At 56.3% G+C, this 15850-nt stretch overlaps 1 protein-coding gene across 1 annotated transcript; it reads right to left on the bottom strand.

Annotated features, from left to right (window-relative positions):
* Positions 1-3238: 3238 nt before the first annotated feature.
* Positions 3239-14064, bottom strand: CYP17A1 (cytochrome P450 family 17 subfamily A member 1). Its single transcript, XM_032766893.2, has 8 exons — positions 13746-14064; positions 10961-11099; positions 8651-8880; positions 7849-7935; positions 6421-6633; positions 5612-5781; positions 5391-5494; positions 3239-4306 (listed from the first exon to the last, which is right to left on the bottom strand). Exons 1-8 carry the CDS (start codon positions 14055-14057, stop codon positions 4038-4040), a joined length of 1524 nt encoding a protein of 507 aa, XP_032622784.1. The 5' UTR covers positions 14058-14064; the 3' UTR covers positions 3239-4037.
* Between the last annotated feature and the right edge of the window lie 1786 nt (positions 14065-15850).

Genomic DNA, 15850 nt, shown 5'->3' with positions numbered 1-15850 from the left:
GTTAACAATAATAATCCCTAGTTATTATACAGCGCTTTGCAAATCTTAAAGGGCTTCACCAAGGAGTTCAGTATCATTAACGCCATGTCACAGATTGGGAAACTGAGGTACAGAGCAGCAAGAGTCACTTATCCAAGTTACCTGATGGGCAGAGACATATATGTGTGTGTGTGTGTGTGTGTGTGTGTGTGTGTGTGTGTGTGTGTGTGTGTGTGTGTGTGTGTGTGTTATAAAAATCTCATCGTCAACAGAAATTGTTCCAGACCTTTTTTAAGCAGACAAATTAAATAAAACTTAAAACAAGATTTGATTTTATTTTTTTAAAGTGAACGTTCCCCTTTTTCCAACACTAAAAAAATCATTTTGGTTTCATTGGGGTAACATTGTGTCAGTATCCCAAAAGTCATATGGGAGTCGGGGGAGGGGGCAAAATCTGTGTGGGTTTGTTGTTTGTTTCATACCAGCTCCTGTTTTTGAATACAGGGGAAGAGCTCATTTCTTCCTATGCTCCCTCTGCTGCTTCTGGGGTTTTCGGGTTTTTTTTCTAGTTCTAAGTTGTTGCTTTGTTGCTATTTAGTTAAATATTAAGAGCTCAAGTAATGGGGGTGGGGAGGGAATCTAATTGCATGGTTCCCTCTTGTACCGTCTGTTTTTTACAACGAGAGCAAACACAGACTCTTTACTCTAGTAAAAGGTTATCCCGATCACTGAGGACATGCTGTAATCCAGCCAGATTGCTGAATAGCTGTGGATCATAAAACCATAGCTAGTGAAAATGCCAGCTCGCTGCAGGGTAAATGTTAAAAGGCACTAGCAGATAGGTGATAATACCATTTATTTATATAGCAACACTTTACAGGGGGCAAGGATGGGCTCGTGGCTACCTGGGCGGAGATGGTTTTGATTCCCAGCTCTGCCACACACTTCCAGTGGGCTCTTGGGGCAAGTCACTTAACCTCCCAGTGCCGTAGTTACCCATATGTAAATTGGGGCTAATGCTGCCAGTGCAAGAATGTCACAGATTGTCTGTAGCTCAACGAAGCCCTGATCGCTGCTGGGTGCGACTGTGATATAAACAATGTGGACCAAAGTCATGCTCCTAGAACTGAAAGCACCGCCCTCTGGGTGGAACATGGTGGGTGTTTACCGGCTCACGGCAACCTGACATGGCTAATTAGGACAGCAAGGCAAACGGAGAGACAGAATGCAGTTACCCATGTTGGAACTTGCTTGGCACAGCAGAGCTATTTTTGTCAACCTTTTATGGTCGCAAGCAGACAGGAGCACAAGCTGTAGGAAAGAGGAAGGCTGGCCTACTGGTTAGAGCCCCAGCCTGGGACTCAGGAGAAGTGGATTAAATGCTCTGCTCTGCCTCAGTCTCCCGGTGCCTTGGTTTTCCCATCTGTAAAATGAGGATAATAGTGACTGTGAGAACAAACTCATGGAGGATTGTGAGGCACTCAGGGTATGGCTACACTGGCACTTTACAGCACTGCAACTTTCGCGCTCAGGGGTGTGAAAAAACACCCCCCTGAGCGCTGCAAGATACAGTGCTGTAAAGCCTCAGTGTAATCAGGGCAGCAGCGCTGGGAGCGCGGCTCCCAGGGCTGCAAGCTACACCCGTAGAGGATGTGGTTTACGTGCAGCGCTGGGAGAGCTCTCTCCCAGCGCTGCCGATCCGACCACACTCACACTTAATTCCTAGTGTAGCCATACCCTCAGTTACTACAGTGCCATTGGAGTGAGCGAGAGGGGTCTGAGGGCTCTTTGGAAGAGCCACATGATGTTAGCTGTGACAGATGCAGCCTGGGACAAGCTCCTAGGTCAGCAGGTCCAGTCTCCTGCTAGCTAACCCCAGCACATACACTGGAAGCTGGCTAAGGGGGTTGTTCCCTGGGGGAAGGCTGCTCCAGACCCTCCCCCATTCATGGGTAGAAACCTTCCATGAATTTCCAGTCTGAATTTGTTCATGGCTACTTTATCCTCGTTTGTTCCTGCCCGCTAGTGGCACGAGCTCTTCTCCCTCCCTGGTGTTTACCCCCCTCCCCTGCTGTATTTATAGCGAGCTGCCAGAGCCCTGCTCAACCTTCGTTTTCCTAGGCTCTTTTCGTCCCCTCTTATAAGACAGGCTCTCTGGTCCCCTAACCGTCCTCGGAGCCCTTTCCTGCACTGCTGCACTCTGAATTCATCTTTCTGGCGTTGCCCCCAGTATTCCAGACGAGGCCACCCCAGTGCCTTGTTCCAGGACATTGACGCTTCTCTAGCTCAACCGACCCACTCCCCAGGGTCACAGCTGCCCACATCAGCTTTCCAAAACACCTCAGCAGCAGCTGCGCTCATGTTTCCATTAGATGACAAGAGAAAAAGGGAGCTGTCCCCAGGCTGCCCTCACCCTGCACCGGTGACAATTGCTGCTCTCGAGATTCCAGAGTCCTGATCCTTTGGGGCGGCCCAGCTCAGAGAAGGCAGGGGCATTTGGGATGAAATTTGTCTCAAAGGCCTGCTTGGGAATGCCGTTGTCTCTCACTAGCTAAGGGATGCATTCAGGCCTTGTGCCATCAGTGCAATCGCTCTGAAGCAGCTGTGGCTAGTGAAATGGCTCCATGTCTAGCTGGCAGTCGGTATCAAGTGGAGTGCCCCAAGGGTCGGTCCTGGGGCTGGTTTTGTTCAATATCTTCATTAATGATCTGGTGGGTGGCATGGACTGCACTCTCAGCAAGTTTGCAGATAACACTAAACTGGGAGGAGTGGTAGATATACTGGAGGGTAGGGATAGGATACAGAGGGACCTAGACAAATTGGAGGATTGGGCCAAAAGAAACCTGATGAGATTTAACAAGGACAAGTGCAGAGTCCTGCACTTAGGATGGAAGAATCCCATGCACTGCTACAGACTAGGGACCGAATGGCTGGGCAGCAGTTCTGCAGAAAAGGACCTAGGGGTTACAGTGGACGAGAAGCTGGATATGAGTCAACAGTGTGCCCTTGTTGCCAAGAAGGCTAATGGCATTTGGGCTGTATAAGTGGGAGCATTGCCAGGAGATCGAGGGACATGCTCATTCTCCTCTATTCGGCATTGGAGAGGCTGAGGGAACTGGGCTTGTTTAGTCTGCAGAAGAGAAGAATGAGGGGGGATTTGATAGCTGCTTTCAACTACATGAAAGGGGGTTCTAAAGAGGATGGATCTAGACGGTTCTCAGCGGTAGCAGATGACAGAACAAGGAGCAATGGTCTCAAGTTGCAGCAGGAGGTTTAGGTTGCAGATTAGGAAAAACTTTTTCTAGGAGGATGGTGAAGCACTAGAATGGGTTATCTAGGGAGGTGGTGGAATCTACTTCCTTAGAGGTTTTTAAGGACAGGCTTGACAAAGCCCTGGCTGGGATTGAACCAGTGACTTCCTCTGGGGGCTGGGAGCTGTAACAGACCTCCATCCTCTGCACATCAGGCAGAGAGGATGTAATATGCAGATCAACGATTTCCAGTAGTATACACCTGTGAATTACGCTACTGTCTGTCCAAGGGCTTGTCTACACATGAATCTTATTCTGGATTAAGGCTGGGCGTGAACTCAGAGTGGAACTGTTAGCCCCCCGAGGAGTGAGCTGGGCTCCTGACAGCTGAGGCCCCTTTATGGGTTTTTTCCCCATCTGCTCCTGTGGAACAGGAAACCTGCCTCTGCTGGTCCCCTAAGCCCCTCCACCAACTCACTCCCTCTGCACCCTGCCTGGCCCCTGAACCTCCCTGCGGCCATGGCAGAGCAATGAGGGGGCAGCAGCACACTATATCCTGGTCCATGCAGCCAGGGCACAGCCTTTGACTGGCATCACAGGGGCTCAGACACCCTGGCACCAGCAGCGGTTTCCCCTGGAGCACTGACCCACTAGGCTCATCCCTGCCCAATAACGATCCAACCAATGCTCCTTTCACCCGTCCAGGAGACAGAACCATCCTTGGAGTTGGACAGAGCCCTGCCCTGTGCAGCCGCCTCCCACACCGTGTCCCTGGAGCGGCTGGCTGGGTCCATGGTGCGGGCAGCTCTACACGCCATCCCGCCAGGCCGCCCGCAGTCTGGCCTTGACCTTGAATGGCTGCACTTGGAGCACCACGCCGAACTTGCCCTCCAGCGCAGGCAGCGGCTGGCCCGGCAGGGCCTCCAGGGTGAACCGCTGCAGGATCCAGGCCAGGAAGAGGAAGAGCTCCATCTTAGCCAGGCCTTCTCCTAGGCACACCCGGATCCCAGCTCCGAAGGGCAGGTAACTGGGTGAGGGGGAGTAGAGCCGATTGCCCCGCTCGTCCAGGAAGCGACCTGCAGGGGGTGCAGCAGCCTCGTTAAAGAGTGGGACGGCATCGTTGGCGAGACGGTTCCTTATGTGCGGGGCCCCAGGACTGTGGTTGGGGGGCGGAGCTGTTCTACAGCAGGACTGAGGCAGCCCTCTCCGCTTCCTTCGTGTTCACCTGCTGGGCAACCAGCCCGGGAGACCCCCCACTTGTGTGGGGAAGCGGGGGCTCTGGGCTGAAGCTGGCGCAGGCCGTGGAAGTGCTGGCTTTCCCCCCCCGGCCCCAGCCCAGAGGGAGAGGTGTAGGGCGTATCCCAGCCAGCCACACTGTGCGCTTGGTGTGTCTCATAAGGGCAGAGACCTGCCAAACTCATTTCACACGTCCCTCCAAAGGGCTGTGCCGTGGTGCCGAGGCCCGATTCATAGCAGCTACTTGATGGCGTGAGCTCTGCACCCTCCTGCACATACCCCCGCCTCACACAATTGGGTCTGTCCTGAGTCCCTTGCTCCATTCGAAGGCGCGAGACACTGCCTCTGCACTTGGAGCCTCTCCGATTTATCACCGGCCCCTGTGTGCCCGCGGATCCTGGCAGCCCTCGCCTCCCGGGAAGAAGCTCCAGCCTGGCGCAGCCCAGAGTGCGTAAGGTTAATGCAAGGTGGGCCAACCTGGTGCTTGAACGCAGGAGGCTCCAATGCAGCTGGTCACCTGTGGGCCCAGCGCTGCCCAAACAGAGGGAAGCAGGTCCCATTTCTTAGCAGCACCCCCTGCTGGATGCTTGAGGAGCAGCGTCGCTAGGCTCCATACAGCCCCGCGCTGTCCTCCGCCTGGGAGAACGGGGACTGTGGCCTGGGGACTCGAGGGAGGGCAGCACCTCCTAGCCCAGGGATCCCCCACAAGCTTGAATGAGCCCCTGGCCGCAGCTCTCCCCACCAGTGATCTGGGCTGCAGCCAGCTCCCGGCTTTGCTCGGTGGTAACAGAAAGACAAAGTCTGGCACTTCCCTCTCAACCCAGCCTGGCTCAGCAATGACCCCATTGGCCTGAGGGCAGAGACGGGCGGGTGCTAATGCTAAACCCAAAGCTTCAGCCAGGAAGGGTGGAGAAAAGGACCCACCTGGGTTAAATTCCCCTGGTTTGTCCCATTCCTTCTCGTCATGGTGAAGGGACCAGAGGTTGATGATGACCTGGGCTCCCTTTGGGATGGTGTATTCCCCGATGCTGCAGCGTGGGGGGAGAGGAAATAATTCAGTGCCTCGCTCAGCCATCACCTCCTCCCCGTGTCAAAGGAGGGATAGAGTGGGGCCATGAGCTGGGATGTGCCCAGAGAAGTCTCACCTGGCCTCCGTAAGGGCCACATGTGGGATCAGCAGAGGGGAGACAGGCCGGATGCGCAGGACCTCACTGATAGTGGCCTCCAGGTAGGGTAGCTGCTGTCTGTCGCTAAGCTGGGGGTGTCTCTCAAAGCCGATCTTCTGATCCAGTTCCTCCTGGATCTTCCTCTGCACCTGGGGGCACAGTCCAGCCGGGCCAGTGTTAGGCTACGGGTCTCCCTATGGCAAAGCACGTCACTTTGATCCAGCTACTAAATGATCTGGGTAGGGTACATATACTACTGCCCCCTAGTGAACTGAATCAGGACCCCTCACTGTGTGTCCCGGGCCCTGTAAAGCCAAAAGCTAGTGGAGATTCTCTGTAGGAGCTGTCTGAGTTCTGTCCCTAGCTTGGTGTGCAGCAGAGCCCCAGTCGATGGGTCCCAGCAGGGCCCAGCTTTGTCACAGTATTGACCAAGAACAGCTTGTTTGGCCCCTCCAAGCAGGACAGAAGTGAAGGATCGCTGTTAAATGCTCGCCAGGGTCTGAGTGGGGTTTCCAGAGACCCTGGGATCATTGAGGGGGACCCCAGCCCAAGCTAGGTAAGGGCTAGCTACTCCAGAGGAGATTGTTAGTCTAGGACAGACAGGAAATGCCTGGGGACCGGGCTACTGGGCACATGCTCATCCTGCCCTCCATGTTCGACAGCCAGCCCTGGGGCCACGCAAGGAATGGCCTGGAGGAGGGGGCACTTGGGTGCTCTTCTCCAGCGGCCTCTGCGCTTTGGGGTGGGCGCGGGGCGGCAGGGCCGGGTGGGCAGGGGGGGGTGTGCACCTCTGGGTAGTGGAGCAAGTAGAGCACAGCCCACTTGAGCGTGGTGCTGGTGGTCTCCACGCCCGCCCCGAAGATGTCGCCCACGGTCATGAGAAGGTGGTCGTCCGTCAGCTCCAGCGGCTGGGCCAGCCGGCTGTTGTTGTTCTCCATGTTGAGCTGGGCGCGCAGCAGCACATCCATCAGGTCGTTGGTTGAGTCGCTGCCCAGCGCTTCCTGCAAGGGGGCAGGACAGCAGGGGTCAGGGGCGGCTGCTAGGGGACCTGGGCAGCTGGGTCCCTCCTGGCCCCCTGCTACTTCTCAGTGTCAGTTCATACGCCGGGGTGATCGGATTGGCCTAAGGGGCGGTTGCCCCCTCCCCATCCAGAAAGACCCCCACTGGCGTGGATGAGGGGTACGGGCCCAACACTCCAAGCCAGGTGAAGATGGCCATTTAAGATGGATGGGAGCAGTGTCTTTGCCCCTGACCTGTGGCTAAACCTCCCACCTCCCCAGCACGTCCTTCCCCCCCCCCAGCGGGGGCTGGGGACAAGGGCAACGTTTGATCCTGCCTGGGAACATACTAACCCTGGATAATAACACCTTGCTCTCACCAGTAGGTATCACAGCACTTTGCAAAGGAGGGGGCAGTACCATTAGCCCCATTTTACAGATAGGGAAACGGAGGCACAGGGCAGGGACAGGACCTGCCCACAGTCACTCAGCAGGCCAGTGGCAGAACCCAGCTCTCCTATTTACAAGACCTCTCAGTGTGGCTGGGAAGTATCATTAGCCTCATGTTACAAATGGGAAACTGAGGCGGGGGGGCGGGACTTGGCTCAGGTTACACAGTGGGTCAGCAGCAGAGCTGGGAATTGGATCTAGATCTGTGCTGCTGTGGGACGTTTCTATCCTACCCACTCCAGAGTGGGGTGCGGTGGCAGAGCTGAGCATGGGGAGCCCAGGACTGGGGTAGCAGCAGGTGCTGGAGTTCAGGACCGGGGGGGGGGCACTAGCAGTGCTGGGGCAGGCAATCCCATCCTGTAGCCCCCTCCCCACTGTACACCAAGCACTGTGGGTGTGGGAAGAGTTTCTTTTCCTTAGAGTAAGGTGAGGGTTGTACATGGGGTGGGGGGCATGGTTCCCTGGTACGGCTAAACCCCTCCCTTCATACAGCCCCACCAGTCACAGCAGGTGCTGTGTGCTCCCATCCCCTGGGTCACGCAGGTAGCTGGTCAGCTGGGGCTCCTGCTGCCTGGGGACAGATCAGCAATGGGGGGTGCAGATCCCCACTGGTCCCTGCTGCTTCCCCACTGGGGCCTGGCAGGGCCTTGATGATTTGGAAACGTGGGGTGCAGATTGTAGCAACACACCTCCCCCCCCCCGGAGGCTGGGACCCAGGCCCAGCCCTGGGTCTGTGCAGCCTGTGAGCAGCCACGCAGAGCCACCTACCTTGTGTTTCTTGAACTGCTTCTGCAGCAGCTGGTCTCTGACCTCCACGCACCTCTTCAGCAACGCCAGGTCCTTGTTGGGAAAAACCTGCAGGAGGAAAAACCAGTGGTGACACCCATTGGCTCCCCTTCATCTCAGCCTGGCCCCACGTGCTCCCTAGGAGCGCTGACATGCCCTGCGACGGCTGAGGCAGGTGTGCATCCCAAGCCAGAGCAAGTCCCCCCTGGTTCCCAAACTAGCCGTTTTCTTCCAGAGCCCTGGGTCTCCCAGCAGGTGCAGCTGGAGGGGGGAGGGCAGGTGGCCCACCAAGGTCCGTAGGACCCTTAGTGTCAGGTGCCTTGTTTGGGCAGCAAAACGCTGTGGGCTAAAGTCACCCACTTCTTCTGAATGGCTGGGGTAGGTAACAACAACCGCAAATGTCCAGCGGCGTCCGAGAGCCAGAATGGTGCCGCGGCAGCGAGCCGGGGACTGTCCTTCAGGGAGCAAGATGACAACCTTCTCCTGGTGCTTCTGGGAAGTGCTGGTGTTTTCTGTGCTCTGCGTTTTGTGCAAATCCACCAATGTACCAAGGTTGTCAACTGGCAGCTGGACATCGCTTTCCCGACCTCCCGGTGAATGTAGCAACGATTTTATAGTCACCCACTGACTGCAGTGAATTTGTGCCTGGTGCCGCTCCAGCCAGAAAGAGGTTCTGTGGGCTACTAGGCGAGTCAGCCAGCCCACTCTGGCCAGTGAAAACCGAGGAGGGGCAAATCAGAGCTGGTCTAAGAGCCCCTCTTCCACCATCGCCTCCAGCTCTCACCTGCAGCCAGGGGAAGATGTCCACCAGGCTCTCTTGGGCCACTGTGTCCACGATGCCTTGACTATACTGCAGCATGGCCTCGAACTCGGGGTCCCCTCGCCTGTAGCAGAAGCTGAAGCACAGAGAGCACATCACATTGGTGATGGCTCGGTTGAACTCCAGGGCTGTGTCCAGGAGGGGGTCCTGTGAAGTGCTGAGAGTCTCACACAGGGAGGCAGCTTCCCGGCAGACTAGAAGGCAGAAGAGAGATGGTGGCGCATCTGATGAGCACCAGAGTCTAGCAAGCGGGAACAGTTGATTGAGCCTCGGGGGTGTCAGCACAACTGGGGTGAGGGTAGCTGAAACTGGACTTGGGAGCTAGGGGGTATATCGTGTACAGGCCTGGAATAGCAGGAGGCTGTGGGTCAGGATTGTGGAGTATTGGCAGCGCTGTGGGGGAGCCCGTGACCGGAATAGCAGGGGGCTGTGGGTCAGGATTGCGGGGTATTGGCAGCGCTGTAGGGGAGCCCATGACCGGAATAGCAGGGGACTGCGGGTCAGGATAGAGGGGTATTGGCACCGCTGTGGGGGAGCCCGTGACCGGAATAGCAGGGGGCTGTGGGTCAGGATTGCAGGGTATTGGCAGCGCTGTGGGGGAGCCCATGACTGGAATAGCAGGGGGCTGTGGGTCAGGATAGAGGGGTATTGGCACCGCTGTGGGGGAGCCCGTGACTGGAATAGCAGGGGGCTGTGGGTCGGGGTCGAGGGGTATTGGCACCGCTGTGGGGGAGCCCGTGACCGGAATAGCAGGGGGCTGTGGGTTGGGGTCAAGGGGTATTGGCACCGCTGTGGGGGAGCCCGTGACCGGAATAGCAGGGGGCTGTGGGTCGGGGTTGAGGGGTATTGGCAGTGCTGTGGGGGAGCCCGTGACCAGAATAGCAGGGGGCTGTGGGTCGGGGTCGAGGGGTATTGGCAGTGCTGTGGGGAAGCCTCTGACCGGAAGAGCAGGGGGCAGGTAACGAGATGAGGTCTGGGCTGATGATGCAATTGCTGCCTGTGGGTTGTGGGGGAGGCAAGGAAGATGAGACTGTAAAAGCAACGTGTCCCAGCTCCTGAGTCAGGCCCAGTAAAACTCGTGGCTGATTTGGTAAAAATTCCCGTCAGGGGTAAAGTATCGATTTTCCTGGGATAAGCACTGCCACCACGTCCTCCCCAGACTGGAAGGAGGCAGTGCCAGGAATCCGTGTGGGCTGATCTCACGCTCGCTGTGCTCGTAGCTCGTTTTCCAAGCAGCAGTGCCACTAGCTATGGGCCTCGGCTGCCGAACTGCTGCCGTGGTACGAGCCTCACCCAGCACTTCCTCCGCCCTGCTGTTGGAAAAGTCACAGGACGGGCCTAATCCTGCGATTTCCGTGCAGGCCATGAAATCATGCTTTTCACAGGGCTCTCATCGTGATTAAGGCACGGCAGCAGAGCTGTGATATGCAGAGCCCGGGGCCAGGATAGCCCGGGGTCTGCAGGGCGGGATTGGGAGGTACCGGCGGTACCGTGCATGCAGGGGAGCCTGGGGCTGGGATAGCCCAGGGCCTGCAGGGTGGGATTGGGAGGTACCAGCGATCCCGTGCATGCGGGGAGCTAAGGGCTGGGATAGCCCAGGGCCTGCAGGGTAGGAGTGGGAGGTACCAGCGATCCCGTGCATGCGGGGAGCCAGGGGCTGGGATAGCCCACGGTCTGCAGGGCGGGATTGGGAGGTACAGGCGGTACCGTGCGTGTGGGGGAGCCCAGGGCCTGCAGGGTGGGATTGGGAGGTACCGGCGGTACCGTGCGTGCAGGGGAGCCTGGGGCTGGGATAGCCCGGGGCCTGCAGAGTGGGATTGAGAGGTACCAGTGGTACCGTGAGTGCAGGGAACCTGGGGCTGGGATCACCCAGGATAGACGTGGGGTAGGTCAAACATGGAGTAGGTCAATGAACAGATGGGAGAAACTGAGGCGCAGAACACCACTGTGACTTGGAGCCTGGGGCTGGGATAGCCCGGGGCCTGCAGAGTGGGATTGAGAGGTACCAGTGGTACCGTGCGTGCAGGGAACCTGGGGCTGGGATCACCCAGGATAGACGTGGGGTAGGTCAAACATGGGGTAGGTCAATGAACAGATGGGAGAAACTGAGGCACAGAACACCACTGTGACTTGCCCAAGGAATCTGTGGTGGAGCAAGGAATATAACCCAGTTCTGCTATCTGCCAGCACTGCACCCTACCCAGTAGCCCGTCTGTCCCCTCTGCCACTGTTGGCTAGCATCCCCAGATGCAGAGGCAGGGGAGTGGCACTTACTGATTTTCTCTAGGGCCAGTGTCCCTTTTCTGAACATGGAGAGTGCCGTGTGCACCTGCTTGCGCTGGAATTTCCAGAGCAGGCTGTAGCTGGCGAAGGCGATGTCTTTGCCGTCCCTGGTCAGCATGTCCGTGGTCACCTGAGGGCAAAGAGAGGGACATAGCAATCTCCTCTGCCGCTGGCAGGACAGCGAGACGGGAGTGGAAAACCTGGCCTGGGAGCCAGCTATGTCACCTTGCCACGTCTGCACCCTGCTTTAGCCCATCCCGGCAGGTTTCTTCCCTGCGGGCCTGGCCCCCCGGGCGTTGGAGCTGACCTGGATCAGCCGTGCAGTGCCTAGCTCCTGCCGGGCCCAAGGGACTAAGCCAAGGTCCAGTGTTCTGCATGGCCATGGGGGACATACCGGGCTGCCTCCAAGTCCTGGGCGCTGCGGGGTGAGCAATGGGACAGTGCCTGTAACCTGTGTGGACGCAGGAGCGTCTTGTCTTGGGCATTGGTGCCCCCCTCTGGATATTTAAGGAACAGCATGGCTGGGATTCGACGGGGGAGGAAATGAGTCAGCCTGGCCTCTGGCCTGCAGGTCTGTGGGCTTTGGTGCCTGAGCTTTGTCCCGTCTGTGGCTGGAGTTACAGGGCTGATGGAGTGGTGGCGTGGGAGCAGCTGGCATGTCTTCCTGCCCTGCCCACTTGGCTGCTGTTCCAGTCTGCTTGGTTAGGGCTGGGGGGAGCAGCTTTTCACCTCCACCAAGCCCGCCTCCTCCCACCCCACATTTTCTGGCCCTACGCAAGTTCAACATCTCTGGGGCTGGCAGAGTGGCATCTCTTGGATCAATGGTAAATTTGGCCCTTTGGGGCTGTGTAAAGCCCTACACACAGTCTGTGACACCATCCCTAGAGCACATTTCATCCCAGAGCATCTACGAGAGCTTTGCATGTTATGCAGGCACCGGAGCAGCTTAACCCAGCACTGAAATGCAGCCACCTCTGGGATGGAACGCAGCCCCGCTTTAACAGCGCATGCCAGTCTCACCCAACAGTTTGGGACAAGAGATGACGTGCCCTCCCCCATTGAAACCAGAAGGGGAATGTGGCCAGGGCAGGGGGTTCCTCTGGGACACATACATGTCCCTGGACCTGCAGCCTGGGTCAGCGGAGTCACTCTAATGTTGTGGGGATAAATGAAGCATAGGGCAAAAACCCCGAGTGGCCTTCAGGAGCCAGATGTGAGTAGAGATGCTGCCGCGGTGGGGTCATTACTGTCACATACTGAAGTAACCCTGTTGTGACCCAATAGACCCTCTCAGTGCCAGCTGACCAGGGGTTTCAGACATAGCCGGATTCTGGGCTGTCTATCCTGGTTCAAAGAATGTCAGGTGAGGTCTAAAGGGAAAGCTGGGGTCATCAGAGGCGTTGTGACATGGATGTGCAGAGACTACGTGAGGCGTTATGCACAGAGACTGGAAATACGTTTTAACGTCTGTACCAAGACAGCGTTGGCCAGCCAGGTTTTCTGTCAGAGAAAGGATGTTTGTTCCCCTGTTTCTCTTTCAGCGTGTAAATAAAGCATAGGAAGCTAACACAATGGGTGCAGGTCGACATTCCAAGTCAACAGAAAGACACAAACACAACAGCGAGGAGCACACAGAAAAAAACAAGCGACGGCGGCAGTGAGGCGTGATACTGCCTCTGAGGACAGATAATAAACTTTGGGGTTGCACAGAGAAGGCAAAGAGGACACCCCCTTCTCCTGCACCTAGGAAGCAAACAGGCAGTGCTTTGATACCCATGAAAACTGGATCACAACCGGCCTTGGTCAAAATTTGGGGTGAGAGAAACTGCTGTAGGCAGGAGGTGAACCCGTGAGGTCTGTTTAGTCTCTGGAAACCATGGTATCCTTTTGTTTCCGGGCTCCTCACTCACCAGCCCCTGAAGCTCTAAACTCTGATAACAAACTTAGTCGTGTTTTCACTATAAATATAGGTCTGGGCTGTGGTGTTAAATCAAGCGCTGGTTTGGGGCTGAATCTGACCATCTGGTGCCTAGACTGTGCCTTTGGGGATAGCAAGCCTGGGATTTCAGAGCGTAGCAAGTGTCAGGGGCTGGCTAGCCCAGGGCAACACTTCAAAGGGATGTGGGGAGTGGGGTGCACCTGTTGTTACCCTGCAAGGCTAAGTGAGGCCTAGCCCGGAGGAGAGTGCTTAGCTGGTGGTGTTAGGAGTAGGCCTCCAGCTAAACACAAGCAGGATTCCTGTATTCTGGAGGTCAGGGGGTAACCAGGTGACTCACGAGCCTGGGTACCCTGAGAACCAACCACTTTTATCCCGAGGGTGCCGCCTACATGAATAAAGAGGCTTTAGTTCTTGCACAGCAGCTCAAGGGTTAACAGGAGCATGGTTTTCCCCCCTGTGTGGGATCATAAGCTGGGGGCTATGAACAGGTCGGGGAGTCAGGGGATGGATGGGTCTCACAGTCACTCCTCCCCTTCTTTCTGACTAGATGGGAAGGAGGGGAAATGTGGGGTCACCATAGTGGAAAGGGTCTGACCCACTGCCCCAGTGTGTTTAACACCTGTCATTCAACTATTTTAAAGCACCACAAGGTGGGGTATTATCCCCCTGCTTTTAGAGATGGGGAAACTGAGGCACAGAGTGGGGAAGTCCCTTGCCCAAGGACCCCCAGCCGGCTGGGAAGAGAACCCAGGTGTCCCACCCCTGTGCTCTACGCACTAGGCTTTGCTGCCTTCTCTCCCAGGCAGCTAGAGGGACAGCGCCGCATGGGTTACTTACGGCATGGGGCCGGCCGGCAAAGGTCTTTCCCTTTTTCAGCAGCACCTCCTTGGCATGCAGGTAGTGGTTCACCACCACCATGTAGTGGGAGCCCATCTTCAGGGAGTAGAGGCTGCCGTATTTCTTCTGCAGGCTGTGGAAGAGGAGGTGGAGCTGGGGGTTACCGCCCAGATGCAGCAGGCTCCCTATGATGGGCAGGGAGGGCAGGCTCCTAGGGTACTTGGGCCTGGACTCTGCTTTCGCCTTTGCCAGTCTCCAGAAGGAGAGGAGCACCAGCACCAGGAACAGTGCGCCCAGGAGTGGGACCATCATCCTTTGATGGGGCTGTCGGCTCTCCCTGGAGCGAGCGAGGCACAGTCCTTTATAAGGGCTTTTGCTGACATTGCCTTGGCTTGGGGTTGCCTGTTGCCTTGCCGAGGGCTGTGTTATCAATAGCTTGGAAGATAACCAGTCACTTGGGCTGGAACGCAGCCAGCCTCCCGGCTGCCAGTGTAGCGAGAGCAGAATCCGTCTTTAGTGAGTTTGGCTAATTGAGCTGGTCTTTGCCAGCTCCTAAAAATCCCAGCAGATCTCCAGCCATATCAACATGGGTTGTGGGTTTGGCAGGCAGGAAGGATCAGCAGAGCCTCATGGGGTCAGAGCAAACCTAGGAACTGTTGCCTTTGCCAGGATGCATGGCAAGACTTTCTTACTGTTATGTGCATTAGGGTAGCCGCTAGAGGCACCCCCCCAAGTGAGATTCTGGCCCCATTGCAGCAGGTGCTGTACAGCTGCATAGTGAGAGCCAATCCTGCCCCCTGACCATTTACAATCCAGTTAGACAAAGGAAGATTTCAATCTCCATTGCACATATGGGGACCGTTCAAGGAGTAAGAGACTGGCCAAAGGTGGGACTTGAACCCAGGACTTCAGCAGCGTAATCCAGTGCTTTAATAATCAGGAGCCCTTCCTTAGTAACTCCTTGGGGACCAGCCTGCTTGTATAGAGATCTAGGCAGCTCTCATGAGCTAAGCAGCCTCGGGCTAGGTCAGCAGTACATTGCTGGAAGAGCCGTGAAGTGCTGCAGGAAGTGGTGTTGGAAATCCAGTAACAGGGGGGGTCTTCCCTCTGAATCAGTATGGAGCCAACACCACTGGATCTCCCGACTTAAAACCCACGTCTTAGAGCCATTCTCGCCTGATTTACTGCATACTCTGGGAGCAAGGAGCTAGGGAGGGCACCACACATCAGAGCTCCGAGAAGGGACCACTGCTGTGTTTTTATATTGCCAAAGTATCTGTATAGTGGCTATTGGGAACAGCCAAAATAACTCAATAGCACAGAAGGACGGTTTGTGTGGCTAGCAACAAAAGGCACATTAACAGTGTCCATTCCCCAAGTGATCTGACCTCGGTAACACAGGCCATGGGACTTCCCTGAATTCATTCCTGTTCAGGTCTTTTAGAAAAACGGGATTTAACATTTGCCGGTGATGGAGACTCCACCGTAACCCTGGGTAAGTTGTTCCAGTGTTTAATTACCCTCCCTGTTAAAAATATGCATCTTTAATACTACTCTAAGCCCAGGACGGCTCTAGGTATTTTGCCGCCCCAAGCACGGCAGGCAGGCTGCCTGCGGCGGCTTGCCTGTGGCAGGTCCCCGGTCCCACGGATTCGACAGCACGCCTGTGGGAGGTTTGCTGAAGCCGCGGGACCAGCGGACCCTCTGCAGGCATGCCGCCGAAGGCAACCTGCCTGCCGCCCTCCTGGCGACCGGCAGAGCGCCCCCCCATGGCTTGCCGCCCCAGGCACGTGCTTGACGTGCTGGTGCCTGGAGCCGCTCCTGTCTAAGCCTGTCCATTTTCAACTTCTAGCCATTAGCTCTTGTTATAGTTTTGTCTGCTAGACTGAAGCAGCCTCTAATCTCAAATTTCTGTCCCTCACATAGGTATTTACAGAAGGTGATCATCACCCCTTAACCTTCTCTTTCATCAGCTAAAATCAATTGCGCTCCTCGCATCTGTCACTATGAGGCATGGCTTCCAATCAATTGATCATTCTCGTAGCTCTTCTTTGAACCCTCTACGCTCACACGGGGTTGCATAGGTGTAACTGGGAGACAGGGTG

The sequence above is a fragment of the Chelonoidis abingdonii genome, chromosome 16, assembly GCF_003597395.2.
Source record: "Chelonoidis abingdonii isolate Lonesome George chromosome 16, CheloAbing_2.0, whole genome shotgun sequence".
Classification (NCBI taxonomy): Eukaryota; Metazoa; Chordata; order Testudines; family Testudinidae; genus Chelonoidis; species Chelonoidis abingdonii.
Note: the sequence above shows the minus strand (reverse complement) of the source record. Positions and strands in the feature narration are given on the sequence as shown.